At 36.7% G+C, this 27,994-nt stretch overlaps 2 protein-coding genes across 2 annotated transcripts in view; both read left to right on the forward strand.

The window, feature by feature from the left end:
- Gr32a (Gustatory receptor 32a) overlaps positions 1-27,994 on the forward strand; it is a 93,413-nt gene that overhangs the window by 57,022 nt on the left and 8,397 nt on the right. The gene's annotated exons all lie outside the window — the stretch shown is intronic.
- On the forward strand, positions 2-27,990 carry LOC142226030 (uncharacterized). Its single transcript, XM_075295885.1, has 2 exons — positions 2-684; positions 27,366-27,990. The coding sequence occupies exon 2, from the start codon at positions 27,384-27,386 to the stop codon at positions 27,942-27,944; it is 561 nt and encodes a 186-aa protein (XP_075152000.1). The 5' UTR covers positions 2-684; positions 27,366-27,383; the 3' UTR covers positions 27,945-27,990.

Below are 27,994 nucleotides of genomic sequence, written 5' to 3' on the forward strand. Positions count from 1 at the left end.
TCCTCTCTCGACATAAATCTTTTTTTATTTCAACGAGAACTGGGAGCTAGACAGCTTTACTGTTTCGGTGCTTTGATCAGTTTAGCGACGGTCGTCACCAGCTTGAAACGCTACTCTCACCTATCGTAACGTGTGGAGAGACTTCCTCGGCATTTTATGGTGGTTTATCCCCATTTGTCATTGCTTTATATACTCTTCTGTTGCAAATACCTTCATTGCTGCCTGACATTCATTAATTATGATATGTCCTAATTACTTATAAAATTATTCTATATTGTCTATAATTTTTTTTTAATCATCGTATGCGTGCGTGTGTGTGTTAAAAATTGCCAATTTCCAATTTTGGTTCCTCCGTTCGGAAGAAAAGGAGGACGATAAAATTCTAATCATGTCTGTTTTGCAAAATACACCTACATCAGGCATTGACATACGCTAATAAAAGAATTAAACTATAGTGCTTCGAAAAAATAAGGAAAAGTCATCAGAGTGAATATTACGAACATTGAAACTAAACAGTAAAGACAATTAAACATTAAAGACATTCTAAATAAACACCATAAACTAATTATAAGCAAACATTGCTAGCATATATGTGACACAAATGTAAGAGAGTGTAAAATTTCCAATCACATACACTTTATACCCCCTACAGAAAGGCCCTTCGTCGAGGGATCCACATAAGAAGTAAGTTTGCTCATTTGATTTTCTTTGTTGTTGTTATTGTTGTGACGTTGCATGGAACAATCACATACACTGAGCATTGATGCCGTGGATGCATGGGCAAATTTATATTTGGCTATGTAAACCGTTAATTAGAAAAGAAAAAAAAAACAATAAAGAGAGCACTGGTTGTCCCAAGCTACTCATCTTCATTTGTCCCCACATAATATTGAAGAATATAAACTCACCTACACAGAAAAAAATTTCACGAAAAATTTTCCAATTAAAATTTTAATTGAGTTTTAAAAAATATTCAATTAAAAATTTAATTGAATCAACAAATTTTTTAATTGAAACAAAAATCAATCACAAAAATTAATAGTATCAATTAATTTTTTAATTGGATCAATAAATTTTTTAATTGACCTTCAAGTAATTAATAATTGATATTATCATTTCTGTGATTGAAGACATTTCAATTAAAAAATTAATTGGATCAATTAATTTCGTGATTGAATCAGAAATTTTTTTTTTTTGTGTGTATAGAAACATTTGAGAATTCTGAGGAAAGGAAAAAATATACGAATAGAAATACGGAGAATGATAAGGAAAAAAATATTCGGAAAAGAAAAGAAAAACTTAACCTGTGTATGGTGCTTGGCATATTCGTGTTCCAGTCGAGTTTGAGCCTAATTCAAAATTTTTGTAATGACAAAATGATAAATGAAATCTTATACACCGCCATACACCTTTCTCTTGATAAATACATGCAAATGGAAATAATCATTTGATTTTTAACCGCTTCTGCATTTCTTTTCTTTTTGATTTTTTTTTCTATCCCTATATAACTTTGATGAATTTTCCTTATTTTGTATCCCTCTCCGCACCAATACCATTACCGGCCCGGAAATCGGTCATTGAACTTTGTTCATTTTGGTTTTGATAATTTTTACATTCAATCAATTTTTTTTTACATGAATATCCAAGTTAACATACGTTCGCATATAGTTTTACATACTTCTGTTAATCATTATTCTTGTTACTGTTAATGCTGTTGCGTTTCATAGTCAATGTAACTTAATTTTAATCAATCTTTTTATTTTGAATATTTCGCTAAATTATAATGGAATTTGAATTTTGATAAAACGCAAGATGATGTTTGTGAATGACTTTGGATTTGAATAAATCTAGTTAGTATGGAATTATGTTATAATTAAATCCCAGTTGTTTGGCCCTAACCACAGTAGGGTAAGAGGGAGATGTTTGAATTGGGTTACCATGAATGTACAGCGGGATACCAGGTAACATTGTTGGGGGGGGCGAATGTTCCAAGTCATGACATCTTAGCTTGGACAAAGTGGACTCGGGTGCGAAACAACTTCTCTGTTCTGTACACTATTCCCTATCCATTCATTGCACGCTTTATGAAAAATCTCTATTAAAGTTTTATAGTAGCAAATTTAAGTACTAGACATGACAAGACCCCACAACCACCGACGAGCAATAAGGCCGAGTAGCCAAGCGTGCCAGAGCCTTTTTAGTCTAGTCGAAGATTTGATGAATTTTCGTTGATTACTCAAATTATGAAATTTGGCTGTTGTATGCTACATAAATAAAATTTTTGGCGCCCAGAACGTGAGGCACGAGCGTTATACAGTGGATATTTTAGATGTATATACTTCTCTAATGAAAGGGAAACTTCCAGATATATTAGGATATTTTGGTGTTAACGCTCAGCTAGCATCTTTTACTTTACTTTTCTGTATTTGAAGATTTATGAAAAATCTCTATTAAAGTTTTATAGTAGCAAATTTAAGTACTAGACATGGCAAGACCCCACAACCACCGACGAGCAATAAGGCCGAGTAGCCAAGCGTGCCAGAGCCTTTTGAGTCTAGTCGAAGACTTGATGAATTTTCGTTGATTACTCAAATTATGAAATTTGACTGTTGTATGCTACATAAATAAAATTTTTGGCGCCCAGAACGTGGGGCACGAGCGTTATACAGTGGATCTTTTTAGATGTATATACTTTTCTAATGAAAGGGAAACTTCCAGATATATTAGGATATTTTGGTGTTAACGCTCAGCTAGCATCTTTTACTTTACTTTTCTGTATTTGAAGATTTCATTTTTTTCCATTGTTTTTTCTTGAATTTTCTATTATTCTGTATAACTCAATTTCATTGGAATTTGGGATTCGTTAAATGCAGTAGTGCTGTCGAATATGACCGGTTATTGGGTTATGCTGCCTTGTTCTTTTAGGGATACATCTTTTGGATTGTATTGTTTGGTGAATTCAGTATGTTGGACCTCGATCTGATACTGACCTGAACTTTGGCATTCATTAGATATTTTCTTTCTTATTTACTATTTGGAAAATGTAAATGTTATCGATTACGTTTGCATCCATTGTAAGCCTTTACTATTTTTCAAATCTAATTCTTATGGTTTTGGGATGTTGTTTCTGTTAGGAGTCCAAACATTTTTTTTCTCCCTACTGCTGGTGGCTGAGAGAAACCAAACATTGTCTTGAATGTTTTCTGGTTTTCATTGAAATTTTTGAACAAAGGAAAATTTTTCATTTTGTTTTTTTCGTATTTTTATTGTGAAATTTCTTGATCGACACGTTTTATTAAGTTTTCGAAATGGGGCTTCACAGAAGTGAGGAGGATTTGCCTTCGGCTGCGACGAATGATGAGAATTCGCCAAAATGTGGCATTTGTTATTCTGTTATTGCAGATAAGTCAGTTTTAACCGAGACAGTATGTATGCATGTGTTTCACAAGCTTTGCATAAATAATTACGTTCGGACAAATGTTAATTGTCCTGTTTGTGGTAAAAAGATTATTAAGGATCCTTCTGCTTCGACTTTGAAAAGTGTTCCATCACCGATGGCTACTAGATCTTCTTCGAAAGCTAAGAATTTTGACTCCACGAGATCCGCTGACTTAATTCCTCCAGTATCTGTGCGGGGGGAAACTGGGACTTATATCTCCGGTGGACAGCCTAATACATCTTCCAGCTCGACTCTTTCTATGTCTGAGGATACTATGATTGAGATTCGTGAGATGGTAACTAGGGTTGTATCCGAACAGCAATCGCAACTTTTGTCTAATTTGTCTAAACAGATTTCTGTTTTGGTGGAGAAGACTCTTGAGGCAAATTTGTCTAGGTTGAACTCCAATTTTTCCCAATCAAATTCTAATCAGGTTAACCATCCTCCGTTGATTCAGACTGAGGTGAATACTTCTCAGATTTTGAATACATCCTCTTCAAATGTTGGTCAGGCTCTTCGAATGCACACATTGCCAGATGTTGAGCAGCGCACACTGGAGCAGCTTCTCGGTTTGCCTTCATCGTCGAATAGTAGGCACCATAATGGTGGTGGTTTTCAGGATGTTGGTAATAAGACTCTGGGGGTGAATCGTCCTTATTGTTCTGGCTCAATGGCTATTCCTGATCTGACCTTTCGCCCGAATAAGGTTAGTCAGATCATGTTCAATTGGAAGCTGAAGTTTAATGGAGGCTCGAATTGTTTACCCGTCGATAGCTTTATTTATAGAGTTGAAGCTTTGACCAATCAGACCTTAAATGGGAATTTCGGCTTGTTGTGTGGCAATGCTAGCACTTTGTTTGAGGGGAAAGCTAATTGTTGGGTAGGAAGATGATGGGTCTACTTGACACAGGGGCTTCTGTATCATGTTTAGTCTCTGGTGCAGCGAGGATGACATTGGATTCGGATGTGGCATATAAACGTCTTAATACCACCGTTAGCACTGCTGATGGTAAGGCCCAAACGGTTTTAGGCATTTTGGATACCGAGATAGAATTTCGCGGGAGGAAATCGCAAATCAGGTTGTTCATTGTGCCTACACTTTCACAGGACCTCATTCTAGGCATTGATTTCTGGCGGATATATGATCTCTTGCCTGACTCTTTGTTACCTGCTATAAGTGGCTTGAACTCCTCCACTGGCATTGATGAACTGTTAGGGGAAAACTAGGCAGAAAACTAAACTCTCTGACGATAGGGGACGCTTATCAGCTTCCACATATCGATGGCATATTAAGCCGTTTGCCGAAAGCTGAATTTATCAGTAGTGGCTTTTATCATAAGTGGCTTGAACTCCTCCATTGGCATTGATGAACTGTTAGGGGAAAACTAGGCAGAAAACTAAACTCTCTGACGATAGGGGACGCTTATCCGCTTCCACATATCGGTGGCATATTAAGCCGTTTGCCGAAAGCTGAATTTATCAGTAGCCTGGATCTCAAGGATGCCTTTTGGCAGATACCGCTTGATGACGCGTCGAAAGATAAGACTGCATTTACGGTACCTGGGAGGCTGCTGTATCATTTCAAGGTCATGCCATTTGGTCTTTGCAATGCGCCTCAGACCATGTGAAGGCTCATGGACCGGGTGATACCAGCGGATCTCAGGTCCGAAGTGTTTGTCTATCTGGACGATCTTCTTGTGGTATCTCCTTCCTTTGAGAGACACGTTATTGTGTTAATGGAAGTGGCTAAGTACTTAAGGAAATCTGGTCTAACCATAAATGTTGAAAAAAGTAAATTTTGTGTAACGGAGGTCCGATATCTAGGCCATGTTGTGGGGAATGGGGTTATTCGAACAGACCCGGATAAAGTTGCCGCCGTTACTGAATTTCCGACTCCGAGGTCAGTTAAGCAAGTCAGACGATTCTTAGGTATGTCAGGTTGGTACAGAAAGTTTATTAGGAACTATGCGGATCTATCAAGCCCTCTAACTGATTTGTTGAAGACCAATCGTAAATTTGTTTGGACTGATGAAGCCCAAAAAGCCTTCGAGATTTTGAGGTCAATCTTGAGTTCAGCACCAGTTTTACATAGCCCGGATTTTTCGCAGCCGTTTTACATACATTGCGATGCCAGTAAAACAGGAATAGGAAGTGTATTGGTGCAGAAGAATGCGGAGGGTGATGAGTTTCCAATTGCTTTTATGTCAAAGAAACTTAACCGAGCCCAACGCAACTATAGTGTCACCGAACAAGAATGCTTGGCCGCAATGCTAAGTATAAAGAAATTCAGGGCTTATGTTGAAGGACATGAGTTCACTGTGGTTACGGATCACGCATCTTTAAAATGGCTCATGTCTCAGACTGACCTAAGTACTAGGCTGGCCAGATGGGCTTTAAAATTGCAAGGGTATCGGTTTAAAATTGAGCATCGGAAGGGTACGCAAAACGTAGTTCCTGATGCGCTTTCCCGTGTCAACACTGAGGATTTGTCCGAAGTATGTGGTCTGTCCGAGATAGGGAAGGACAGTGGGGTTTTTGTGGATCTAAATTCTACACATTTTGTTTCTGAAGACTATAAAGACTTGCTAAGAAGGGTTCAAGCCGATATCGATCACACTCCCGACTTAAAAATAATCGATGGGTTTCTTTATAGAAGGACAGAGCATGCAAGTGGGGAACAAACGACAGACGATCTAGCATGGAAACTTTGGATTCCATCGGGTTTAGTTCCTGACGTTCTACGAAAACATCACGATGATCCGCTTTCATCTCATTCCGGCATTAATAAAACATTGGAGAGGATCCGTAGGTACTATTTTTGGCCGCGTTTAGTTAATGATGTTAGGGATTACATCAACAATTGCGACATCTGCAAGGCTACTAAGCATCCGAACTATGTTATGAGACCACCGATGGGCAAAACCGGAGAGACGCATAGGTTCTTTCAAAGGCTCTATGTTGATTTTTTTGGTCCTTATCCTAGGTCTAGGACGGGCAACATTGGTATTTTCGTGACCCTGGATCATTTTTCTAAGTTTTGTTTTGTTCATCCAGTCAAGAGGTTCACTGCCGATGTGATTATAAGGTACATGGAGGAGTACCTTTTTCACACCTTTGGTGTCCCCGAAACAATTGTGTCCGACAATGGAACACAATTCAAGTCGATAGATTTTAACGAGATGTTGCGACGATATGGAGTCACCCATGTTTACACAGCCGTACACTCACCGCAAGCAAACGCTTCTGAGAGGGTGAACCGATCAATTATATCGGGCATTAAGACTTATGTTCACGGTGATCAAAAGAATTGGGATGAAAATCTGAGCAGGATTGCTTGTGCTCTCAGATCTACCGTACATTCATCTGTGGGTACATCACCATATTTTATGGCCTTTGGACAGCATATGGTGACCAATGGGTCAACCTATGGGTTATTGCGTAATCTAGGCATGCTGGAAGATAGGTCCGTGAACTTTTGTCGCTCCGACACGTTTGACGTTGTTCGGGCTAGGGCTGCGAACGCAATGCGGAAGCAGTTCGAACGCAACGAGAAGGCGTACAATTTACGATCGAGACCGGTGTCATATGGGGTTGGTCAGGAGGTTTTTCGCAGGAATTTTCGTCAGAGCTCCTTCGAGCATGGTTACAACGCGAAGGTGGCCCCGACTTTTGTCAGGGCCCGTGTGCGGGAGAAATTGGGTAACTGTTACTACGAACTCGAGGACCTGCAGGGAAATTCTCTTGGTAGATATCATGCGAAGGATATTAGACAATAATCACCCACAAGCGTTCCGGTTTCCTAAACCCTGAACCCTGATTTTGGTAGGGGGATTGTAGCGGCGCTTGTGGTTGTATTGGTTAGAACCTTTCCCTTTGCCTTGGTTGTTTCAGGTGACATCGTAATGGTGGTAGTGAATGGTGGCTGTGTGAGATATGTGGCTATTTTAAATATACCCCCAAAAGTATGCTGGACTATTTTTATACCCTTCACCACTACTGTGGTACAGGGTATAATAAGTTTGTGCATTTGTATGTAACGCCAAGAAGGAAAAGTCTGAGACCCATCGTTTAGTATACCGATCGTCTTAGAATTAAATTCTGAGTCGATTTAGCGATGTCCGTCTGTCTGTCTGTCTGTCTGTCCGTCTGTCCGTCTGTCTGTCTGTCTGTTGATGTATTTTTGTGTGCAAAGTACAGCTCGCAGTTTTAGTCCGATTGTCCTAAAATTTAGTATGGGGTCCTGTTTCGGCTGAAAGACGATCCCTATTGATTTTGGAAAAAATCGGTTCAGATTTAGATATAGCTGCCATATATATTTTTCACCGATCTGGTCATAATTGGCGTGTATATCAACCGATCTTCCTCAAATTCCGTACATCCCAATATTTTATGAGTTTCGAAAAACTTGCAAAATATCGTCCAAATCGGTTCAGATTTAGATATAGCTCCCATATATAGCTTTCGTCCGATTTACACTCCTCTGTCCACAGAGGCCAATTTTTGCTCCGATTTAGTTGAAATTTTGCACAGGGAGTAGAATTAGCATTGTTGCTATGCGTGCCAAATTTGGTTGAAATCGGTTCAGATTTAGATATAGCTCCCATATATATGTTTTTCTGATTTCGACAAAAATGGTCAAAATAGCAACATTTTCCTTGTAAAATCGCCACTGCTTAGTCGAATAGTTGAAAAAATGACTCTAATTTTCTTAAACTTCTAATACATATATATCGAGCGATAAATCATAAATAAACTTTTGCGAAGTTTCCTTAAGATTGCTTCAGATTTAAATGTTTCCATATTTTTATACCCTTCACCACTACTGTGGTACAGGGTATAATAAGTTTGTGCATTTGTATGTAACACCAAGAAGGAAAAGTCTGAGACCCATCGTTTAGTATACCGATCGTCTTAGAATTAAATTCTGAGTCGATTTAGCGATGTCCGTCTGCCTGTCTGTCCGTCTGTCTGTCTGTTGATGTATTTTTGTGTGCAAAGTACAGCTCGCAGTTTTAGTCCGATTGTCTTAAAATTTGGTATAGGGTCCTGTTTCGGCTCAAAGACGATCCCTATTGATTTTGGAAAAAATCTGTTCAGATTTAGATATAGTTGCCATATATATTTTTCACCGATCTGGTCATAATTGCCGTGTATATCAACCGATCTTTCTCAAATTCCGTACATCCGAATATTTTATGAGTCTCGAAAAACTTGCAAAATATCAGCCAAATCGGTTCAGATTTAGATATAGCTCCCATATATAGCTTTCGCCCGATTTACACTCATTTGCCCACAGAGCCCAATTTTTTGCTCCGATTTAGTTGAAATTTTGCACAGGGAGTAGAATTAGCATTATAGCTTTGCGTGTCAAATTTGGTTGAAATCGGTTCAGATTTAGATATAGCTCCCATATATAGCTTTCAACCGATTTACACTCAAATAACCACAGAGGCCAAATTTTTGCTCCGATTTAGTTGAAATTTTGCACAGGGAGTAGAATGAGCATTGTAGCTATGAGTGCCAAATTTGGTTGAAATCGGTTCAGATTTAGATATAGCTCCCATATATAGCTTTCGCCCGATTTACACTCAAATGACCACAGAGGCCAATTTTTTGCTCCGATTTAGTTGAAATTTTGCACAGGGGGTAGAATTAGCATTGTAGCTATGCGTGTCAAATTTGGTTGAAATCGGTTCAGATTTAGATATAGCTCCCATATATAGCTTTCGCCCGATTTACACTCCTTTGTCCACAGAGGCCAATTTTTTGCTCCGATTTAGTTGAAATTTTGCACAGAGAGTATAATTAGCATTGTAGCTATGCGTGCCAAATTTGGTTGAAATCGGTTCAGATTTAGATATAGCTCCCATATATAGCTTTCGCCCGATTTACACTCATATGACCACAGAGGCCAATTTTTTGCTCCGATTTAGTTGAAAATTTGCACAGGGAGTAGAATTAGCATTGTAGCTAAGCGTGCCAAATTTGGTTGAAATCGGTTCAGATTTAGATATAGCTCCCATATATATGTTTTTCTGATTTCGACAAAAATGGTCAAAATACCAACATTTTCCTTGTAAAATCGCCACTGCTTAGTGGAAAAGTTGTAAAAATGACTCTAATTTTCCTAAACTTTTAATACATATATATCGAGCGATAAATCATAAATAAACTTTTACGAAGTTTTCTTAAAATTGCTCCAGATTTAAATGTTTCCCATATTTTTATACCCTTCACCACTACTGTGGTACAGGGTATAATAAGTTTGTGCATTTGTATGTAACGCCAAGAAGGAAAAGTCTGAGACCCATCGTTTAGTATACCGATCGTCTTAGAATTAAATTCTGAGTCGATTTAGCGATGTCCGTCTGTCTGTCTGTCTGTTGATGTATTTTTGTGTGCAAAGTACATCTCGCACTTTTAGTCCGATTGTTCTAAAATTTGGTATGGGGTCCTGTTTCGGCTCAAAGACGATCCCTATTGATTTTGGAAAAAATCGGTTCAGATTTAGATATAGCTGCCATATATATTTTTCACCGATCTGGTCATAATTGGCGTGTATATCAACCGATCCTCCTCAAATTCCGTACATCCAAATATTTTATGAGTCTCGAAAAACTTGCAAAATATCATCCAAATCGGTTCAGATTTAGATATAGCTCCCATATATAGCTTTCGCCCGATTTACACTCCTTTGTCCACAGAGGCCAATTTTTTGCTCCGATTTAGTTGAAATTTTGCACAGGGAGTAGAATTAGCATTACAGCTATGCGTGTCAAATTTGGTGGAAATCGGTTCAGATTTAGATATAGCTCCCATATATAGCTTTCGCCCGATTTACACTCATTTGCCCACAGAGGCCAATTTTTCGCTCCGATTTAGTTGAAATTTTGCACAGGGAGTAGAATTAGCATTGTAGCTATGCGTGTCAAATTTGGTTGAAATCGGTTCAGATTTAGATATAGCTCCCATATATAGCTTTTGCCCGATTTACACTCAAATGACCACAGAGGCCAATTTTTAGCTCCGATTTAGTTGAAATTTTACACAGGGGGTAGAATTAGCATTGTAGCTATGCGTGCCAAATTGGGTTGATATCGGTTCAGATTTAGATATAGCTCCCATATGTAGCTTTCGCCCGATTTACACTCATATGACCACAGAGGCCAATTTTTTGCTCCGATTTAGTTGAAATTTCGCACAGGGATTATAATTAGCATTGTAGCTATGCGTGCCAAATTTGAAATCGGTTCAGATTTAGATATAGCTCCCATATATATGTTTTTCTGATTTCGACAAAAATGGTCAAAATACCAACATTTTCCTTGTAAAATCGGCACTGCTTACTCGAAAAGTTGTAAAAATGACTCTAATTTTCCTAAACTTCTAATACAAATATATCGAGCGATAAATCATAAATAAACTTTTGCGAAGTTTTCTTAAAATTACTCCAGATTTAAATGCTTCCCATATTTTTATACCCTTCACCACTACTGTGGTACAGGGTATAATAAGTTTGTGCATTTGTATGTAACGCCAAGAAGGAAAAGTCTGAGACCCATCGTTTAGTATACCGATCGTCTTAGAATTAAATTCTGAGTCGATTTAGCGATGTCCGTCTGCCTGTCTGTCTGTCTGTTGATGTATTTTTGTGTGCAAAGTACAGCTCGCAGTTTTAGTCCGATTGTCCTAAAATTTGGTATGGGGTCCTGTTTCGGCTCACAGACGATCCCTATTGATTTTGGAAAAAATCTGTTCAGATTTAGATATAGCTGCCATATATATTTTTCACCGATCTGGTCATAATTGGCGTGTATATCAACCGATCTTCCTCAAATTCCGTACATCCCAATATTTTATGAGTCTCGAAAAACTTGCAAAATATCATCCAAATCGGTTCAGATTTAGATATAGCTCCCATATATAGCTTTCGCCCGATTTACACTCCTTTGTCCACAGAGGCCAATTTTTTGCTCCGATTTAGTTGAAATTTTGCACAGGGAGTAGAATTAGCATTATAGCTATGCGTGTCAAATTTGGTTGAAATCGGTTCAGATTTAGATATAGCTCCCATATATATGTTTTTCTGATTTCGACAAAAATGGTCAAAATACCAACATTTTCCTTGTAAAATCGGCACTGCTTAGTGGAAAAGTTGTAAAAATGACTCTAATTTTCCTAAACTTCTAATACATATATATCGAGCGATAAATCATAAATAAACTTTTGCGAAGTTTTCTTAAAATTACTCCAGATTTAAATGTTTCCCATATTTTTATACCCTTCACCACTACTGTGGTACAGGGTATAATAAGTTTGTGCATTTGTATGTAACGCCAAGAAGGAAAAGTCTGAGACCCATCGTTTTGTATACCGATCGTCTTAGAATTAAATTCTGAGTCGATTTAGCGATGTCCGTCTGCCGGTCTGTCTGTCCGTCTGTCTGTCTGTTGATGTATTTTTGTGTGCAAAGTACAGCTCGCAGTTTTAGTCCGATTGTCCTAAAATTTGGTATGGGGTCCTGTTTCGGCTCACAGACGATCCCTATTGATTTTGGAAAAAATCTGTTCAGATTTAGATATAGCTGCCATATATATTTTTCACCGATCTGGTCATAATTGGCGTGTATATCAACCGATCTTCCTCAAATTCCGTACATCCCAATATTTTATGAGTCTCGAAAAACTTGCAAAATATCATCCAAATCGGTTCAGATTTAGATATAGCTCCCATATATAGCTTTCGCCCGATTTACACTCCTTTGTCCACAGAGGCCAATTTTTTGCTCCGATTTAGTTGAAATTTTGCACAGGGAGTAGAATTAGCATTATAGCTATGCGTGTCAAATTTGGTGGAAATCGGTTCAGATTTAGATATAGCTCCCATATATAGCTTTCGCCCGATTTACACTCAAATGACCACAGAGGCCAATTTTTTGCTCCGATTTAGTTGAAATTTTGCACAGGGGGTAGAATTAGCATTGTAGCTATGCGTGTCAAATTTGGTTGAAATCGGTTCAGATTTAGATATAGCTCCCATATATAGCTTTCGCCCGATTTACACTCAAATGACCACAGAGGCCAATTTTTTGCTCCGATTTAGTTGAAATTTTGCACAGAGAGTATAATTAGCATTGTAGCTATGCGTGCCAAATTTGGTTGAAATCGGTTCAGATTTAGATATAGCTCCCATATATAGCTTTCGCCCGATTTACACTCATATGACCACAGAGGCCAATTTTTTGCTCCGATTTAGTTGAAAATTTGCACAGGGAGTAGAATTAGCATTGTAGCTAAGCGTGCCAAATTTGGTTGAAATCGGTTCAGATTTAGATATAGCTCCCATATATATGTTTTTCTGATTTCGACAAAAATGGTCAAAATACCAACATTTTCCTTGTAAAATCGCCACTGCTTAGTGGAAAAGTTGTAAAAATGACTCTAATTTTCCTAAACTTTTAATACATATATATCGAGCGATAAATCATAAATAAACTTTTGCGAAGTTTTCTTAAAATTGCTCCAGATTTAAATGTTTCCCATATTTTTATACCCTTCACCACTACTGTGGTACAGGGTATAATAAGTTTGTGCATTTGTATGTAACGCCAAGAAGGAAAAGTCTGAGACCCATCGTTTAGTATACCGATCGTCTTAGAATTAAATTCTGAGTCGATTTAGCGATGTCCGTCTGTCTGTCTCTCTGTTGATGTATTTTTGTGTGCAAAGTACAGCTCGCACTTTTAGTCCGATTGTTCTAAAATTTGGTATGGGGTCCTGTTTCGGCTCAAAGACGATCCCTATTGATTTTGGAAAAAATCGGTTCAGATTTAGATATAGCTGCCATATATATTTTTCACCGATCTGGTCATAATTGGCGTGTATATCAACCGATCCTCCTCAAATTCCGTACATCCAAATATTTTATGAGTCTCGAAAAACTTGCAAAATATCATCCAAATCGGTTCAGATTTAGATATAGCTCCCATATATAGCTTTCGCCCGATTTACACTCCTTTGTCCACAGAGGCCAATTTTTTGCTCCGATTTAGTTGAAATTTTGCACAGGGAGTAGAATTAGCATTACAGCTATGCGTGTCAAATTTGGTGGAAATCGGTTCAGATTTAGATATAGCTCCCATATATAGCTTTCGCCCGATTTACACTCATTTGCCCACAGAGGCCAATTTTTCGCTCCGATTTAGTTGAAATTTTGCACAGGGAGTAGAATTAGCATTGTAGCTATGCGTGTCAAATTTGGTTGAAATCGGTTCAGATTTAGATATAGCTCCCATATATAGCTTTTGCCCGATTTACACTCAAATGACCACAGAGGCCAATTTTTTGCTCCGATTTAGTTGAAATTTTACACAGGGGGTAGAATTAGCATTGTAGCTATGCGTGTCAAATTTGGTTGAAATCGGTTCAGATTTAGATATAGCTCCCATATATAGCTTTCGCCCGATTTACACTCAAATGACCACAGAGGCCAATTTTTTGCTCCGATTTAGTTGAAATTTTGCACAGGGAGTATAATTAGCATTGTAGCTATGCGTGCCAAATTGGGTTGATATCGGTTCAGATTTAGATATAGCTCCCATATGTAGCTTTCGCCCGATTTACACTCATATGACCACAGAGGCCAATTTTTTGCTCCGATTTAGTTGAAATTTCGCACAGGGAGTATAATTAGCATTGTAGCTATGCGTGCCAAATTTGAAATCGGTTCAGATTTAGATATAGCTCCCATATATATGTTTTTCTGATATCGACAAAAATGGTCAAAATACCAACATTTTCCTTGTAAAATCGGCACTGCTTAGTGGAAAAGTTGTAAAAATGACTCTAATTTTCCTAAACTTCTAATACAAATATATCGAGCGATAAATCATAAATAAACTTTTGCGAAGTTTTCTTAAAATTACTCCAGATTTAAATGCTTCCCACATTTTTATACCCTTCACCACTACTGTGGTACAGGGTATAATAAGTTTGTGCATTTGTATGTAACGCCAAGAAGGAAAAGTCTGAGACCCATCGTTTAGTATACCGATCGTCTTAGAATTAAATTCTGAGTCGATTTAGCGATGTCCGTCTGCCTGTCTGTCTGTCCGTCTGTCTGTCTGTTGATGTATTTTTGTGTGCAAAGTACAGCTCGCAGTTTTAGTCCGATTGTCCTAAAATTTGGTATGGGGTCCTGTTTCGGCTCACAGACGATCCCTATTGATTTTGGAAAAAATCTGTTCAGATTTAGATATAGCTGCCATATATATTTTTCACCGATCTGGTCATAATTGGCGTGTATATCAACCGATCTTCCTCAAATTCCGTACATCCCAATATTTTATGAGTCTCGAAAAACTTGCAAAATATCATCCAAATCGGTTCAGATTTAGATATAGCTCCCATATATAGCTTTCGCCCGATTTACACTCCTTTGTCCACAGAGGCCAATTTTTTGCTCCGATTTAGTTGAAATTTTGCACAGGGAGTAGAATTAGCATTATAGCTATGCGTGTCAAATTTGGTTGAAATCGGTTCAGATTTAGATATAGCTCCCATATATAGCTTTCGCCCGATTTACACTCATATGACCACAGAGGCCAATCTTTTACTCCGATTTAATTGAAATTTTGCACAGGGAGTAGAATGAGCATTGTAGCTATGCGTGCCAAATTTGGTTGAAATCGGTTCAGATTTAGATATAGCTCCCATATATAGCTTTCGACCGATTTACACTCATATGACCACAGAGGCTAATTTTTTGTTCCGATTTAGTTGAAATTTTGCACAGGGAGTAGAATTAGCATTGTTGCTATGCGTGCCAAATTTGGTTGAAATCGGTTCAGATGTAGATATAGCTCCCATATATATGTTTTTCTGATTTCGACAAAAATGGTCAAAATAGCAACATTTTCCTTGTAAATTCGCCACTGCTTAGTCGAATAGTTGAAAAAAATGACTCTAATTTTCTCAAACTTCTAATACATATATATCGAGCGATAAATCATAAATAAACTTTTGCGAAGTTTCCTTAAGATTGCTTCAGATTTAAATGTTTCCATATTTTTATACCCTTCACCACTACTGTGGTACAGGGTATAATAAGTTTGTGCATTTGCATGTAACGCCAGAAGGAAAAGTCTGAGACCCATCGTTTAGTATACCGATCGTCTTAGAATTAAATTCTGAGTCGATTTAGCGATGTCCGTCTGTCTGTCTGCCTGTCTGTCTGTCCGTCTGTCCGTCTGTCTGTCTGTTGATGTATTTTTGTGTGCAAAGTACAGCTCGCAGTTTTAGTCCGATTGTCCTAAAATTTGGTATGGGGTCCTGTTTCGGCTCAAAGACGATCCCTATTGATTTTGGAAAAAATCGGTTCAGATTTAGATATAGCTGCCATATATATTTTTCACCGATCTGGTCATAATTGGTGTGTATATCAACCGATCTTCCTCAAAATCCGTACATCCAAATGTTTTATGAGTCTCGAAAAACTTGCAAAATATCATCCAAATCGGTTCAGATTTAGATATAGCTCCCATATATAGCTTTCGCCCGATTTACACTCATTTGCCCACAGAGGCCAATTTTTGCTCCGATTTAGTTGAAATTTTGCACAGGGAGTAGAATTAGCATTGTAGCTATGCGTGTCAAATTTGGTTGAAATCGGTTCAGATTTAGATATAGCTCCCATATATAGCTTTCGCCCGATTTACACTCAAATGACCACAGAGGCCAATTTTTTGCTCCGATTTAGTTGAAATTTTGCACAGGGGGTAGAATTAGCATTGTAGCTATGCGTGTCAAATTTGGTTGAAATCGTTTCAGATTTAGATATAGCTCCCATATATAGCTTTTGCCCGATTTACACTCAAATGACCACAGAGGCCAATTTTTTGCTCCGATTTAGTTGAAATTTTACACAGGGGGTAGAATTAGCATTGTAGCTATGCGTGTCAAATTTGGTTGAAATCGGTTCAGATTTAGATATAGCTCCCATATATAGCTTTCGCCCGATTTACACTCAAATGACCACAGAGGCCAATTTTTTGCTCCGATTTAGTTGAAATTTTGCACAGGGAGTATAATTGGCATTGTAGCTATGCGTGTGAAATTTGGTTGAAATCGGTTCAGATTTTGATATAGCTCCCATATATAGCTTTCGCCCGATTTACACTCATATGACCACAGAGGCCAATTTTTTGCTCCGATTTAGTTGATATTTTGCACAGGGAGTAGAATTAGCATTGTAGCTATGCGTGCCAAATTTGGTTGAAATCGGTTCAGAGTTAGATATAGCTCCCATATATAGCTTTCGCCCGATTTACACTCATATGACCACAGAGGCCAATTTTTTGCTCCGATTTAGTTGAAATTTTGCACAGGGAGTAGAATTAGCATTGTAGCTATGCGTGCCAAATTTGGTTGAAATCGGTTCAGATTTAGATATAGATCCCATATATATGTTTTTCTGATTTCGACAAAAATGGTCAAAATACCAACATTTTCCTTGTAAAATCGGCACTGCTTAGTGGAAAAGTTGTAAAAATGACTCTAATTTTCCTAAACTTCTAATACATATATATCGAGCGATAAATTATAAATAAACTTTTGCGAAGTTTTCTTAAAATTGCTCCAGATTTAAATGTTTCCCATATTTTTATACCCTTCACCACTACTGTGGTACAGGGTATAATAAGTTTGTGCATTTGTATGTAACGCCAAGAAGGAAAAGTCTGAGACCCATCGTTTAGTATACCGATCGTCTTAGAATTAAATTCTGAGTCGATTTAGCGATGTCCGTCTGTCTGTCTGTCTGTCTGTCTGTCTGTCTGTCTGTTGATGTATTTTTGTGTGCAAAGTACAGCTCGCAGTTTTAGTCCGATTGTCTTAAAATTTGGTATGGGGTCCTGTTTCGGCTCACAGACGATCCCTATTGATTTTGGAAAAAATCTGTTCAGATTTAGATATAGCTGCCATATATATTTTTCACCGATCTGGTCATAATTGGCGTGTATATCAACCGATCTTCCTCAAATTCCGTACATCCCAATATTTTATGAGTCTCGAAAAACTTGCAAAATATCATCCAAATCGGTTCTGATATAGATATAGCTCCCATATATAGCTTTCGCCCGATTTACACTCCTTTGTCCACAGAGGCCAATTTTTTGCTCCGATTTAGTTGAAATTTTGCACAGGGAGTAGAATTAGCATTATGGCTATGCGTGTCAAATTTGGTGGAAATCGGTTCAGATTTAGATATAGCTCCCATATATAGCTTTCGCCCGATTTACACTCATATGACCACAGAGGCCAATCTTTTACTCCGATTTAATTGAAATTTTGCACAGGGAGTAGAATGAGCATTGTAGCTATGCGTGCCAAATTTGGTTGAAATCGGTTCAGATTTAGATATAGCTCCCATATATATGTTTTTCTGATTTCGACAAAAATGGTCAAAATAGCAACATTTTCCTTGTAAAATCGCCACTGCTTAGTCGAATAGTTGAAAAAATGACTCTAATTTTCTTAAACTTCTAATACATATATATCGAGCGATAAATCATAAATAAACTTTTGCGAAGTATCCTTAAGATTGCTTCAGATTTAAATGTTTCCCATATTTTTATACCTTTCACCACTACTGTGGTACAGGGTATAATAAGTTTGTGCTATTGTATGTAACGCCAAGAAGGAAAAGTCTGAGACCCATCGTTTAGTATACCGATCGTCTTAGAATTAAATTCTGAGTCGATTTAGCGATGTCCGTCTGTCTGTCTGTCTGTCTGTCTGTCCGTCTGTCTGTCTGTTGATGTATTTTTGTGTGCAAAGTACAGCTCGCAGTTTTAGTCCGATTGTCTTAAAATTTGGTATAGGGTCCTGTTTCGGCTCAAAGACTATCCCTATTGCTTTTGGAGAAAATCTGTTCAGATTTAGATATAGCTGCCATATATATTTTTCACCGATCTGGTCATAATTGGCGTGTATATCAACCGATCTTTCTCAAATTCCGTACATCCGAATATTTTATGAGTCTCGAAAAACTTGCAAAATATCAGCCAAATCGGTGCAGATTTAGATATAGCTCCCATATATAGCTTTCGCCCGATTTACACTCATTTGCCCACAGAGCCCAATTTTTTGCTCCGATTTAGTTGAAATTTTGCACAGGGAGTAGAATTAGCATTATAGCTATGCGTGTCAAATTTGGTTGAAATCGGTTCAGATTTAGATATAGCTCCCATATATAGCTTTCAACCGATTTACACTCAAATAACCACAGAGGCCAAATTTTTGCTCCGATTTAGTTGAAATTTTGCACAGGGAGTAGAATGAGCATTGTAGCTTTGCGTGTCAAATTTGGTTGAAATCGGTTCAGATTTAGATATAGCTCCCATATATAGCATTCGCCCGATTTACACTCATATGACCACAGAGGCCAATTTTTAACTCCGATTTAGTTGAAATTTTGCACAGGGAGCAGAATTAGCATTGTAGCTATGCGTGCCAAATTTGGTTGAAATCGGTTCAGATTTAGATATATCTCCAATATATAGCTTTCGCCCGATTTACACTCATATGACCACAGAGTCCAATTTTTAACTCCGATTTAGTTGAAATTTGGCACAGGGAGTAGAATTAGCATTGTTGCTATGCGTGCCAAATTTGGTTGAAATCGGTTCAGATTTAGATATAGCTCCCATATATATGTTTTTCTGATTTCGACAAAAATGGTCAAAATACCAACATTTTCCTTGTAAAATCGACACTGCTTACTCGAAAAGTTGTAAAAATGACTCTAATTTTCCTAAACTTCTAATACATATATATCGAGCGATAAATCATAAATAAACTTTTGCGAAGTTTCCTTAAAATTGCTTCAGATTTAAATGTTTCGCATATTTATACCCTTCACCACTACTGTGGTACAGGGTATAATAAGTTTGTGCATTTGTATGTAACGCCAAGAAGGAAAAGACTGAGACCCATCGTTTAGTATACCGATCGTCTTAGAATTAAATTCTGAGTCGATTTAGCGATGCCCGTCTGTCTGTCTGTTGATGTATTTTTGTGTGCAAAGTACAGCTCGCACTTTTAGTCCGATTGTACTAAAATTTGGTATGGGGTCCTGTTTCGGCTCAAAGACGATCCCTATTGATTTTGGAAAAAATCGGTTCAGATTTAGATATAGCTGCCATATATATTTTCACCGATCTGGTCATAATTGGTGTGTATATCAACCGATCTTCCTCAAAATCCGTACATCCAAATGTTTTATGAGTCTCGAAAAACTTGCAAAATATAATCCAAATCGGTTCAGATTTATATATAGCTCCCATATATAGCTTTCGCCAGATTTACACTCCTTTGTCCACAGAGACCAATTTTTTGCTCCGATTTAGTTGAAAGTTTGCACAGGGAGTAGAATTAGCATTATAGCTATGCGTGTCAAATTTGGTGGAAATCGGTTCAGATTTAGATATAGCTCCCATATATAGCTTTCGCCCGATTTACACTCATTTGCCCACAGAGGCCAATTTTTGCTCCGATTTAGTTGAAATTTTGCACAGGGAGTAGAATTAGCATTGTAGCTATGCGTGCCAAATTTGGTTGAAATCGGTTCAGATTTAGATATAGCTCCCATATATAGCTTTCGCCCGATTTACACTCATATGACCACAGAGGCCAATTTTTTGCTCCGATTTAGTTGAAATTTTGCACAGGGGGTAGAATTAGCATTGTAGCTATGCGTGTCAAATTTGGTTGAAATCGGTTCAGATTTAGATATAGCTCCCATATATAGCTTTCGCCCGATTTACACTCAAATGACCACAGAGGCCAATTTTTTGCTCCGATTTAGTTGAAATTTTGCACAGGGGGTAGAATTAGCATTGTAGCTATGCGTGTCAAATTTGGTTGAAATCGGTTCAGATTTAGATATAGCTCCCATATATAGCTTTCGCCCGATTTACACTCAAATGACCACAGAGGCCAATTTTTTGCTCCGATTTAGTTGAAATTTTGCACAGGGGGTATAATTAGCATTGTAGCTATGCGTGCCAAATTTGGTTGAAATCGGTTCAGATTTAGATATAGCTCCCATATATAGCTTTCGCCCGATTTACACTCATATGACCACAGAGGCCAATTTTTTGCTCCGATTTAGTTGAAATTTTGCACAGGGAGTAGAATTAGCATTGTAGCTAAGCGTGCCAAATTTGGTTGAAATCGGTTCAGATTTAGATATAGCTCCCATATATATGTTTTTCTGATTTCGACAAAAATGGTCAAAATACCAACATTTTCCTTGTAAAATCGCCACTGCTTAGTGGAAAAGTTGTAAAAATGACTCTAATTTTCCTAAACTTCTAATACATATATATCGAGCGATAAATCATAAATAAACTTTTGCGAAGTTTTCTTAAAATTGCTCCAGATTTAAATGTTTCCCATATTTTTTTTTACTAACATTGTGTTCCACCCTAGTGCATTAGCCGACTTAAATTTTGAGTCTATAGATTTTGTAGAAGTCTATCAAATTCTGTCCAGATCGAGTGATATTTAAATGTATGTATTTGGGACAAACCTTTATATATAGCCCCAACACATTTGACGGATGTGATATGGTATCGAAAATTTAGATCTACAAAGTGGTGCAGGGTATAATATAGTCGGCCCCGCCCGACTTTAGACTTTCCTTACTTGTTTTTATTTGGTTATGTTAGGACTGTCACCCGTCTGTGTTTTATACCAGTGATTCTGGACATTTTGTTTTGTACACGACATTTTGATTGCTTTATTTTACGATGGGGGTCGAATAGAGAATTTGTTGGTGGACCTGGAAAGTTGATTGGCAGTTTTGGAAATGGTGCAAGTGTAGAAAAGGGAGCCAACGTGGAAGTCATTGCTTTATTTCTCGTAAAGATTCTACCGAGTTCGTTCTATCGCAGCAGACAGTCTATAGGTGGAATTGATTTTATTTATCAATTTGTTTTTTTGCCTTGCTGATCCACTCAGAGAAACTGGTATGTTTTGGACATTTCCATTTTTTGTGCGTCTGAGGAGACCGACGTTGATTTTTCTCATAATTTTGCCTTACCAGGTTCGATATACTGCCCAGTGCCTGAATAGACTGCGGGGCATAGACCCATTGAACATTTACAAGAGGGGAATAATTTTCTCTACCGGCCAGAGCGATAGGATCATTCTTCTAGGCTCCTGATTTCTTTTGTTTTTTGTGGGATTTTTATCATTAGTCATTGCCGAGGTAAGAATGTTTATTTTCTTTCTCGTCTCTCAAGCATTTTTGTAATGTGGGGTTTGCCTTCTCCCTTTTAGGCTTTAAACCTCCTCTCTCGACATAAATCTTTTTTTATTTCAACGAGAACTGGGAGCTAGACAGCTTTACTGTTTCGGTGCTTTGATCAGTTTAGCGACTAGACATGGCAAGACCCCACAACCACCGACGAGCAATAAGGCCGAGTAGCCAAGCGTGCCAGAGCCTTTTTAGTCTAGTCGAAGACTTGATGAATTTTCGTTGATTACTCAAATTATGAAATTTGACTGTTGTATGCTACAGTTCCTTTCCTCGAAAACGGCCATCGACTGCCGCAAATCTCTCAGCGAGATGGCTGAGCAGTACAATATTCACCTAATATGGGTGCCTGGCCATAGGAACATACCGGGGAACTGTCAAGCAGACGAGTTAGCAAGGCTAGGAACTACCTTACATATTCCAGGGGAACTAGAATCTGTTGGTATGTCTCTGGCAACCTGCAAGCTCTTACTGCGTGAGAAGGCCGTCATGATGGCAAATGTTCGATGGGAGAATTGCAAGGGTTGTAACGACACCAAGCCAATATGGCCCCATTTAAACTTGAACCGCACACTAGATATGCTACACCGAAAGAAATCTCTTCGTCAATTTTACGAAGAATTCTTCATTAACTATTCTTCGTGAATTCTTCATTAAAACAACGAAATTTTCATTCAATTTCGTAAATTTTACGAAGAACATATTACGTGTACGAAATATTCTACATTACTTTTAACGAAACTTTCTTCAAATTTCATTATTTTCGTGAAGAAGTTTTTACGAATTTATTAATATATTACGAAACATTCTGCGTTAATATTTCTTCATTAAAAGTACGAAAGATTTTCTTTATAATAACGAAGAAGTTTCATTGAAGTTGTAAAATTTCCGTACGCGACATAAAATTGCCTCTGATAGTGTGCTTGAGTGTATTTCTTTATTCTACTTTTTTATGCATGTCTATGCTACTTCTCATTTGGGTGATAGCGCGCTATGAATACAAGTGAAGCAATACAACTAAAAATTATTCAAAAACTTAAGATGTAAAGTAATGATGACATTTTTCTCACTTGTTACTACCAGGGCTGTGGAGTCGAGTCAATTTTGCTCGACTCCGTCTCCAACTCCAGCATTTCTTATTAGCCTCGACTCGGACTCCGGAGTTGACTCCAGGTGGTGTATCTTAACAGACTCATTTTAACAGTATTCCAATTGTAATTTTAAGGTGTAGTGTTCCAAAAATAGACCGATATAAGTACTCTTTTTTCCATATGCGTTTATATGTCCAAAAGAACTCTAATTTTAAATTTTGATACGACTCGACGACAAACCTCAGCATTTTAGGGATGTAAAGAACTTTATATTTTCATTTCAGGCCAATAAATTAAAATACGACACAAGACTATAGAGAGACCACATGATGATATTTTTCAAACTTGTTACTACAACCAAATGCACTTTTGGAAAAAAAGTACGAAAGTTTTTCATAAAAGGTACGAAACATTTTCATAAAAAGAAAGGACTTGTTTCATAAAAAGTACGAAGATTTTTCATAAAAAGTACGAAGATTCTTCATAAAAAGTACGAATTTTTTCGTAGAAATTACGAAAAATTTGGAAGAACTTTTCTTCGTAAAAAGTACGAAATATTTGGTACTTTTAATGAAAAGTTTCTTTGGTTGTAAAACAATGACAAATTTCGTACTTTTAACGACATTTTTCGTTCTTTTTACGAAGAAAATTCTTTCGGTGTAGTGTTGTGTAAGGCGTAAGCGAATTTTAGGGGCATATACACTGTTAGAAAATTATATTTTTCATATGTTCCGATATAAACAAAATGTGTTTCGGGCACGATTTTAAAACACAATATATTTAAGTGTGAACATGTAATGTTCCTATACTAACACTAAATGTTTGGGACATCTAAGTTAATATGTTAGAATATATTATGTTTGGGGCATGAATGTTTCATAAAAATCATATATGTGAATGCAAACATATATAAATTTACAAATTTCGACTAAACATACATATGTTGTGATATTTTATTCAAAGCGACAGAGAGAGAGTATAGAGAAAGAAATAGAGATGGAAACCGGGAGAGTTGACGAAAGATATCAATATAACACAGCAAAAGAGTCAAAAGAGAACAATTTCTGTGAAACCGCTTGTATGTTGTTTCGGAAAACTCTTTTATGATAAGGCCAAAAATTTGATATGCTTAAGTCTAAATATTATTTAATTTGAATAAAGAGAATAGACATTCGGAACCAAGAGAATAGACATTTGAAAAACAAACAGCATATGTTTTCGCCTTGTAAGCAGCATTTTATGTATGTGTGGACATGTGTTTTGTTTATCATTTTGGCATTATGGGCACAATTTTTTTCTTGGTTCGTTAAAAGAAATCAGGGGTCTTCATAAAAATAACGAAAGTGCACTATACTCTTTTTAGAGTTGGGACAGTAAAATGAAATAAGGAGGAAATAGTGAAAAATTACACAGTAAAATGTAAAAAAACAAAGTTTAGTTCCTCTTTATTAATAAGTAGTCCACGAGGAGTTGACGGACACCAGCGGGCATTAAGTTCGAGTTTTACAGCTAAAACAATTTAAAAAGTTTATTTTCTTTAAAATGAATTATTAAAGAAAAATAAAAGGAATTTTAGAGCGATGGTGTTAAATGCTAGTAAAAAACTGCTCAAATAAATTTATGTTTTTTATTTATGTATGTTTATACTCGACTCCACGTTCTTCTTTTGTTAGAGTTTTTGAATTCCTTCCAAATTTTAAAGTTTTGTATCAAAAACCGTTTTTTGTTACAAAATTGTTATTTTTGCAATAAAAAATAATATTTTATCCAAAAATCAGTCAATTTCGTTTATAGCAAGCACTGTTACTGACTATAAATCTTTAATAACGCACATTTCGAAGTTTCATTATAAAAATTTAATTTAGTATATAAATGTGTAAATGTTTAAATGTGTAAATTAAAAAAAAAAAGTGTTCGGTTGGAGCAGGGATTGAACCCACGACCCTTTGCATGCAAGGCAGACATGCTAACCACTGCTCCACGTGGCGAACAAATGTATGTTTCGTGGGCGCTGCAAACTATGCTATATAAATGTAACTTAAAACGATAATTATCTACTGGTGACTATAACAGCTACGTAGCCCAGTGGATAGTGTGTTGGCTTACAAACTGTATGGTCCTCGGTTCGATTCTCCGTGCAGGCGAAAGGTACAATTTAAAAAATTTATAAAAGTGAATAATTTCTTGAACATTATTTGTATTACAGAAAAAGGTGCCAATAACTAAAAAATTTCGTGGAAGTGAAAATTACGAGTATGTTAGGGAATGAGCACAATCGTGTTTGGGAAAAATTCTTCCAAACATATAATATTTTTGGCTCAAAACGCTTCCAAACATATAATATGTTCACATAAAACAAACATATTAATGTTTCGGCAGTATGCAATAATATATGTGCTTCCTGCAAAATATGTTTGGAACATATGTTAAAGAAGCGATTTTTTTTGAGGGTGTAGCTTTAGATTACTGGCGGACCTGGAAAACGTTAACTTAAGGAGTCTGTTAATGTTTTTGAAATAATCTGGTTGGTTCAACGAAAGAAAGTAATAAAGAAGGTTCAGTGGTTAAAACTACACGGATGAAAAAGACTGTTTTTCATATGTTTGGCTATAAACATTATATGTTTGGAACACAAATTTTTAAACACAATATTTTTGAGTGCAAGTGTATAATGTTCATAAACTAGCATAACATGTTTGGGACATATATGTTAATATGTTGGAACATATTATGTTTGGGACATAAAATGTTTGTAAATATAATATGCTTGGATGCAAACATATATTAATTTAGAAATAGCCTATAAACATATATGTGTTTAGTAGCTTGGAGCGCTATTTAAGAGGGAGCGATATTGAATTAAGTTGGTGGTTGTTGCTTGTTATTACAAAATTAACATTTTATTTTTCCTTGGGCAATTGATCAGCTACTTCTTTGATCCTTACAAACTTTGTGGTCCGCTGTTCGAATCCCCGTCCGGCAAAAGGTAAAATTAAAATAAAAAAAGCATACAATTGAATAATTTCTTCTACAATGTTTGTATTACAGAAAAAGGTGCTAAGAACTAAAAAATCTCGTGGAAGTGAGAAAGATGTGGGGGAATATACAATTGGGCAGAAACAAAATTTTGAGCATTCAGGTCGAAAACCTATGTTGTTAGCACCTATATTACCTGTTTATTTTCATAATTCATTATGATTGTAAATATATAAATAAATAAATAAAATTTTGAGCACAATATTGTTTGGGAGAATTTTTTTAAGCATATAATATTTTTGGGTGCAAAATGCTTCCAAACATATTATATGTTCACATAATAACATATTGTTTTTTGGAAGACAACATTATTGAATTTGGATGCAAAAATACAAAATGTTTGGAACTTAGACTACCCAAACATATATTGTTTAGACCAATATACTTTCAAACATATTATATATTGGAAGAGATCAAACATATAAATGTTTGGGCAATACCCAAAAATGTATATGCTTGAAGCAAAATATGTTTGGGAGTATATGTTACAGAAGCGATTTTTTGTGAGCGTGTAGAAGTGCCCATATGTAATAGGTACTTTTAGTTAAATGTGGTATCACAATGGACTGAGTAGTCTAAGTGAGCCTGAAACTACATCGGGCTGCCACTTTAACCTAACGTAACCTAACTAAAAAATTGAATTGAAGTTAGGGCGTTTTTCAGAAAATCAGACGCCAAAACACGCATTAAAAAACTTGACAGTCAAGCCAAATAAAGCCCGTCTGGGAACCTAATTTGCATACACACATATATTTAAAAAATGTTATATTTTTAACATATATGCCGTAAAAATTTTATCGTATTTTATGAATATTATATGCTTGCACTTAAAATTAATGTGCTAAAAATTTGAGTTTCAAACATATAATTTTTACACCCAATTTTATACCCATATCAGATGTATAAACAGTATAGAAAACACTTCTTTGGGGAAGTGGGGGAGAAGAATCGAAATATTTTCAGTCTTAGATGATTCGAAACTCTATTAAAATTTGTTTTATCACTGGGACATCTAGTACCTTTCCATATTCTTCGCAAAAAATTTGAGTAAAATGCTAGAAATAGAGCTATTTTCCGTACTTTGTAGATTGCATACACTCGACACGGCATATAAAACGTTTGTCAAGGTTTCTATGGCACCTTTCTATTTAAGACATTTTGCTGCAATCGAACAAACGTTTGGAAACTGGAAGTAAATAATTAGTTTGCACAGTACAAATATAAAATATATATTCGTTAGCTTAATGTGTAAAGTCAAATTTTTGAAATTTTACAGGAGAGACAAAATACTTAATAAATTGTGAAATAAACCTATTTTCGAAAAACTGTAAATGTAGTTACCATAAATGCCTCGTTACAGTTGTTTTATGACTTATAATAATATAAAGAGTCGTTAAATTGTAAAGGCCGATGTTGAATGTGAACCACATCTAAACGCCGAGTTTTTTTTCCGAATTTTATTTGACATTTCTCTTTTTCAGACTTACTCAATTTGAACCATGGAGCGATACACAATCCAACAACGTGTTAAAGTTATCCAGACTTATTATGAAAACGGGCGTTCATTTTCGAAGAAAATCATCTTCAGTGATGAGGCACATTTTCACCTCAGTGGATTCGTCAATAAACAGAATTGCCGCATTTGGGCGAATGAGAATCCAAGAGTGATTGTCGAAAAACCAATGCACCCACAAAGAGTGACGGTTTGGTGCGGATTATGGGCTGGCGGCATCATCGGGCCGTACTTTTTCCAAAATGAGACCAGTCAGGCAGTTACTGTGAATGGTGTTCGCTATCGTGAGATGATAACGAACGTTTTATGGCCCGAATTGGAAGATATGGATGTGGACGATATGTGGTTTCAGCAGGACGGTGCCACTTGCCGCACAGCTAACGAAACAATGGCTCTTTTGCGCAACAAATTCAATGGCCGTGCAATCTCATGTAATGACGATATCAATTGGCCGCTAAGATCATGTGATTTGACACCGTTGGACTTTTTTCTTTGGGGTTATTTGAAAGAAAAGGTTTACGTCGATAAGCCAGCAACAATTCAATAGCTAAAGGATGAGATAATTCGGCACATTAACGGCATATAACCTCCATTATG

This window comes from Haematobia irritans, chromosome 2, assembly GCF_050003625.1.
Source record: "Haematobia irritans isolate KBUSLIRL chromosome 2, ASM5000362v1, whole genome shotgun sequence".
In the NCBI taxonomy this organism is placed as follows: Eukaryota; Metazoa; Arthropoda; class Insecta; order Diptera; family Muscidae; genus Haematobia; species Haematobia irritans.

Excerpts from the sequence above, each read along its gene's own strand:
- LOC142226030 (XM_075295885.1), top strand. The coding sequence starts at position 27,384 with ATGGAGCGATACACAATCCAACAACGTGTTAAAGTTATCCAGACTTAT.